The sequence below is a fragment of the Erythranthe guttata genome, chromosome 13 (assembly GCF_056151865.1).
Source record: "Erythranthe guttata isolate IM_541 chromosome 13, IM_541, whole genome shotgun sequence".
Lineage (NCBI taxonomy): Eukaryota > Viridiplantae > Streptophyta > Magnoliopsida > Lamiales > Phrymaceae > Erythranthe > Erythranthe guttata.
The window spans coordinates 11,493,306-11,500,310 of NC_142545.1; the positions used below are offsets into that span (position 1 = coordinate 11,493,306).

Here is a 7,005-nt window from a genome sequence, read left to right on the forward strand (position 1 = left end):
ATAACAAAATAAATAAACAGGTTTTTATAAAAAAACAAATAATAAATAAACAAATCCACGGAAGTACTACATGCAGGACCAGAAATACTATACGTATGATTAGAAATGCTGAATGCAGTTTGGACGAAAATTGCATATACTTTCACCTCTCCAAAGAGTATCCACATAAGGATGATTTCTGCTTGAGCTTATCCCTATTAGGCGGTTTATCCCTATTAGGCAATGCGGGGGTATATATCAAATTGACTCATATACAGTTAAACGTCTATAAATTAATATAGTTGGGACCATCAAAATTTCATTAATTTAGCGAAATATTAACTTATAGATAAATTAATAAATATTAATTTATACATTAATTAATAACTTATTAATTTATGAAATTCTTGTATTATTATTATGTGTATGTTATTCATAGTACCATTAGTTCAATGCACTATAGAGCTTGTTTCACGAACGGAAGCTCTTAAAGCAGCAATGGTATATAACAGTTTTATGTTGAGTTGACGAGATTGATGGCAATGTGAACTTCAACAAGAAACAAGCATAAGTTATATTGTATTGAGCATTCATAGATCTATAAAATATGTAATGTAAAATGTAATTTATGAATTATTTTTATGCATTATTAATTTATATATTATATGGGTCTTCTTAAGGATTTTTTTTTTTTTTTTTTTTTTTTTTTATATCAAGGGACTAGATTATGGGTCATTTAAGAAAATAAAAAAATATATTTTATTAAAATAAAAACAAAATGTTAAATTTTCTTTTTGTGTAAAAAGAAAAATGGCATTTACGTGTAAAACCAACTGTCTCCCTCCTCTACTTTCACGTCAAACATCTCATATCATATCATATCAACCTAATAAACACAATCAATTATTAATCTTAAAACACACACACACACACACACACACACACCCAAACGTGTTCCCGAATCTAACCCCAATTTTCAAACATGCACATCACTACGTCTACGTTGTGTGCCCTTATCGCCTGCACCACTTGTTGACTTCTCCAACACAGTCTCTTTATTCTGATTCTTCCATATCCGCCGGTTTTTTCAGTTTTGTGTGTGTTCAATTTGCGTCTGGGACACAACAAAAAGTCAGCTTTTGTTCTCACTCTTCTTCACATACATTCGGCAATTGATTGGGTGTTTCTCGTTCCGGTTGATTATACTCTTTTCCGTCAATTGTAAGTGTTTCATCTGTGAATTTACAACATTCACCATTTGTTTTTCCTTGCCCCAATTTGGTTTTTCCCCCCAATTTTGATTTTGTTGTGGTTCAAGGGTTTAATGATTATTATGCCCTCGATAGAGAATGGATTTGTGTTTGTTATTCTGGAATTGCTACAACAGTTGAAATAGATAGATGGGCGGTAGCCATTCGCACACGATTGCCATCGATTCACGTCTTGAGGTAACTTCTTTTTCTTTTTCTTCCCCTCCTCTATTGGTTTCCATAGATATCTTAATTTTTATTTGGATAAATTACGGCCACCCCCGAGGTAAGATCAAATAACGAAAATCTTCTAGATTATGTGGTATATTCTCCAGTTTGTACCCATTTTACCCCATTCGAGCTCCACATTTTCGAAACAAGATGATTATATGATGTGTCTTTCGCTTGTAAATATCAAATTGTGGTGCATTTGAAACTGCATTTTTGCACAAAACGAGTAAGAACATTCCACGGAATCTTCAAGATTCTGTTGAATTTGACACCATAAGGGTGGACGTGTAAGAAGATTCGTAGTTGAGAGGTCGTTGTAATTACCCGAACATGAGGGTTTTTTTTCGTAATTTGACCTTACCTTAGGGGTGATCATAATTTACCCTTTTTATTTTGTACATGTGGGCTCTCTTAGTGGATGTAGGTCACTCATTTTAGCTTATAGATAGTGCAAACTTATCAGGCAGTACAACTATGCAGTCGGTTTTGTTTTACGTGTACATTTCCTCAAGTTATTTGTCTCAAATCGGAATGAATGAGTTTGAATTGCAATGCTTAGTTTTATTCATAAATTTGATACGGGGCCGCCGAGTGCCTTTCTGATTCACGGGTACACTAAGACTAACTTTGGTTAATTAGATTCTAACTAATGTAGTTGAATACTTGCGTAAAATGAAATTGAACCCAATCGTTCCATTAGAAAACAGTACCGATAATCAAGTTATGACATGAACATTCTTGAATATATTATAGCTGAAACTTCTGCCTTCATGTTTCGGTTTTTTATTTTTTTATTTATTTATTTTTTTTTTTTTAATAGTTCAAGATTCTATAATTGCTATTTTCATAAAATGTAATGACTTGTTCAACAGATGGGATCATTAGCAGAAAAAACGACACTTGAGATTGAAGAGATGCGCCTTGTTAGTCCTCAACCAATCGATCGAAAAATATCTTCTCTAGAGACGACTCATCCGAGACCTATATCTAGTGCCGGGTTACACAACTTTGGATGTAAATGTATACTAAGCAGCATATTTCGCAGTGTAAAGATTGCTCTGTTTTCGAACAAATTAAACTTGCTTCTACCTTGTGGTCCGTTGGCGATGGTAGTTGATAAGCTCACAAATCATCACGTGAGTTACGAGTCTGTTCTGAACACAGCCACTTTATGTTCGATTTTATTGTATTTGAACTAAAGTATCTTTTGAAATAATTTCAGGGCTGGGTCTTCTTTTTAAGTTTACTTGGCATCATTCCATTGGCTGAACGTTTGGGCTGGGCTACAGAGTATGCTTTTTACATCTCATCTTTTATTGCCTTTCATGCATACGAGGATTTTTTAAGTTTAATGTGATTTTGATTGTTTCTCTCTTTTTTAATTATGTAGGCAGCTCGCTTTCTTTACAGGACCTACAGGTTGGCTTTGCTTCCTTTATCTATTTACGAATACGAAATCCCAAGAATTTGTATTGTTTATTTGTCTATAGTTGTAACTTTGCATACATGTTACTGCGGATGAATTTATTTGCATTGAAGTATTTAGCCAAGACTATCTCCAGACTAAAAAGCGATGCCCTTGTGTGGATGGTGTGATGTAAGAATTTCGTGTTACAGATTTCATGATGTATCAGTATCTCTGTGGTTGTTACTTCCAGTATTTATGAAAAATCCTTGCTTAATGCATTTCTTTTCTTTCGTTTTATTTGAAAAATGCTTTTGGCTGATGCGTTTGTCCTTTTATCTGACTGTAAGAAATAAAAACGTTTTCAAATTTTTGAACAAAGCAGATAAAAAGGTACATCATCATAATTATTTATCAGATATTCGAAATCATAAAGTCTGTTCATTATGTAACATAGGATTCAAACAATTTTTTTTTTACTCTCTAAAATTTCTCATATTCAAACGTCGTATATCATTTTTTTTGTCATAAGTAAGACATCACAGTTTTCTATTCACAGTTCAATTTAATTATTTTCTTTCATATAACCACAGGATTTCCTAGACTTACAGACTCTTGTGGCATTCTTTTCTACGATTCTCGCTGGGATATCATAGTTTATTTGAATTGACAATGCTTGTCCCTTTCTGATGTAAATTACCAGTATTTGTAACATTTATTCGTCCTACTATTACGTATTTTAAACATCACACACGGCAGTAACTTTTGAGATTTTCTTCAAAGCTAAGCAAACTACTTATTTCGATACGCACTTTCATTGATCATGATTTGGTAATTTAAAATGACCTTTTTCTTTTGAATTTTTTTTCTTCAGTTGGGGGTCTTTTAAACGCTACGTTTGGTAACGCGACAGAGTTGATAATATCTATGCGCGCAATGAAAAGCGGTATGATACGTGTTGTTCAGCAATCATTACTCGGATCAATTCTTTCTAATATGTTGTTGGTGCTTGGATGTGCACTTCTTGGAGGAGGAATCGTCCATTTCAAAAGAGAACAAGTGTTCAACAAGGTTCGTAAAAAATCTAAAAAACGAAAAACAACCATGTCGAGATTTTATGCTAATCGTAATACATTTTAAATTACGGTTACCCAAAAATAAGTAATATTCACAATTCCGATGATTTTTGATAGTCATCTGCAGCAATGGACTCTGGACTGCTCTTGATGGCAGTGATGGGCCTCTTATTTCCGACGGTTCTCCACTTTACGCACACCGAGTTGCATTTTGGCAAGTCTGAGCTGGCACTTTCAAGGTTTAGCAGTTGCGTTATGCTCGTAGCATACGTCGCGTACATTTTTTTCCAGCTCACCAGCCATAAGCATCTCTATGCTCCTATAAATGAGGTATATAATATATATACGTCTTTTTGATTATATTTTGCTGATTAGTTTTTAATTTGTGTTTGAGGATATAAATAAATGTAGGAAGGGAGTCAAGCTGATGGAAGCTCAGACGACGATGAAGAGCCAGACTTGTCCAAGTGGGAATCAATCATGTGGTTACTTGTACTCACTTCTTTGATATCCATCTTGTCTGAATATTTGGTTAATGCCATTGAGGTAGGTACCTGCTGCTCTATCAATTATCAATGGAATTATTTATTTATTTATTTTTATTTATCATACGTATATCGTTTTCTTGAATTTGTTACATCTGTTGAGCTTCGACTGGGAAAGGAAGTGTGTCTATGTAAATTTACTGCCATTAGTTCCATAATCGAACCATGGTTAACATAATATATATTCTTATGGAAACAAGGTGGTAATGTTTTCAGGGGGCATCTGTTGCAATGAACATTCCGATAGCATTTATAAGTGTTATTCTGCTCCCGATTGTCGGCAATGCAGCGGAGCATGCTGGTGCTGTTATGTTTGCCGTGAAAGACAAGCTTGTAAGTGTTTGCAATTTCTCTATTATCATGTTTTTTGTTCTTTTTTTTTTTTTTTTTTTTTTGCGAAATTAAATTTATCAATTTTCACTGATACACGAGCAGGACATTTCGCTCGGAGTTGCAATAGGCTCGTCAACACAAATAGCAATGTTTCTGGTATGTATTGAATACATATAAATTCATCCCATGTCTATTTTATTAGATGACTATGTGTGTGTGTGTGTGTGTATATATATATATATATATATATATATATATATATATATATATATATATATATATATATATATATATATATATATATATATATATATATATATATATATATATATATATATATATGTGTGTGTGTGTGTGTGTGTGTGTGTGTGTGTGTGTGTCTGTGTATTTTAAAATCATCTTACATCTCTGTTTGCAGTTAACATTTCCAATTTTTTTCCCCTTGGTGTGTACAATTTCTTTTTTTTCCCTTTTTTCTTTCCCCAATCAAATCTTGGCAAATTTGTTTTGCTTGTTTATATATTTAGTTGCGATTAAATATTAAAATTACTTGTTCTGCTGCTTCGTAACTACAGATTCCCTTTACGGTGGTTGTGGGCTGGATAACGGGACGCCCAATGGACTTGAATTTTCAACTATTTGAGACAGCTACTCTTATTATGACAGTCCTCGTCGTAACCTTCATGCTGCAGGTGAGAGATTTCTGAGTTGTTTCATACAAAGTACTAATTTTATTTTAATACTTTGTCTATTTACCGGAAATGTTTGGTTCTTGATTAGTTAAATATATTTTGTCTTGAAGGAGGGAACATCAAATTACTTCAAAGGACTGATGCTTCTTTTATGCTATCTTATAGTAGCCGCAAGTTTCTTCGTACATTTAGACCCTGAATCTGTCCGTGAGTCACTCTCTCTCTCGATATATACTCTTCTTTTAATTCAATTCAATTGAAAAAATCAGCCGTCCTTATGTATTATTTTTATTAACAATATGGGGTGAAATATATTGAAGTATGTTAAATACAATTAACTCAAACACCGACAAAATCGGTTTATTAATTGTGTTTTGTAACACACTATAAAATTTGGTGTGCATGCAGAGGACAAACTGGAAGACCATCCGTAGAACACGTGCTTAATTAATTCAGATCCAACAACAGAAACGAGGTGTATATAAAAAGTAAGCGTTGCTGCCTGAAGAATATTTTCGTGGGGATGGATTTCTCCATTCTGGAGCTTTGATTACAATATAGGTCTGCATTCTGCTTATTATCATAATTTTTTTTTTAAATTTCGATAACGCCCTTTAGGTTTGAGAAAGATGGGCTGATGCTATAAAAATTTTGTTATTAGTTATACCGTTAGAAGCGTATCGAACTGATCTATATATTTATATAAGCTAAGAAGAGTTTATACCAATGTGGTAGGGGATTTGTTTACAAGTTATTGAAGCTCTTACAAGGGACTTTTGGAGCTTATTTTTATTATCTTATTATTTTTTTGTTTTTTTAAAACAAAATATTAACAAAGTAAATAGAATCTGAATGAATTAATACTCGATAAATTAATAACCTCGTTTAAATAATACTTTCTTTCGTTTCCGTGTCCGTGCTACATAGTAATTAGCTATCTCTAATCCATACGATATAATCTTCCAAGTGCTTAAATTTCAACCGGGTAATTAATATAATTATTTATTTATCAAGATTATTATCTCCATATATTAACTTAAAAGTAGGTCAACTATCAAAAAATTAGAAAAGAATGTACATAGAAATTTCCAGGCATGAATAATCATATAACTTATGGTCAATGGAAGTTATCAAAAACAAAACAATTATAATACTCATTCAAGTCTACTGTGTGTGTGTATATATATACATACCCCTTGGTGCACATATTTTCATATCCTCTCAAAATATATATATATATATTCTGTCCGTAATATAACATAAATAAGATGACTAGAGTTTTAGGCAATATTGGTAATTATGGGGCAAGTGAGGGAGGTTTTATATTTGAGGGGTCAGGGTTTATGTTAATGGTTGGCATGTTTGTTTTGTCCATTTCAATCATGTCTTTTCTCGTGTTTGCTTGCGCTGATGACGGCTCCGACAATCCTCGGAGGAAACGCCATGGCGGCGGTGGTGGTCATCACGGTGGTGGTGGTGGTCATCACAATGGTG

At 33.1% G+C, this 7,005-nt stretch overlaps 1 protein-coding gene across 1 annotated transcript; it reads left to right on the top strand.

Moving 5' to 3' along the window:
• The first annotated feature begins 656 nt into the window (after positions 1-656).
• Positions 657-6,297, top strand: LOC105961320 (vacuolar cation/proton exchanger 3). Its single transcript, XM_088811569.1, has 13 exons — positions 657-1,200; positions 1,298-1,427; positions 2,333-2,596; positions 2,683-2,750; positions 2,851-2,879; positions 3,740-3,936; positions 4,059-4,271; positions 4,353-4,487; positions 4,703-4,819; positions 4,922-4,975; positions 5,395-5,511; positions 5,622-5,718; positions 5,920-6,297. Exons 2-13 carry the CDS (start codon positions 1,380-1,382, stop codon positions 5,943-5,945), a joined length of 1,365 nt encoding a protein of 454 aa, XP_088667695.1. The 5' UTR covers positions 657-1,200; positions 1,298-1,379; the 3' UTR covers positions 5,946-6,297.
• The last annotated feature ends 708 nt before the right edge of the window (positions 6,298-7,005 follow it).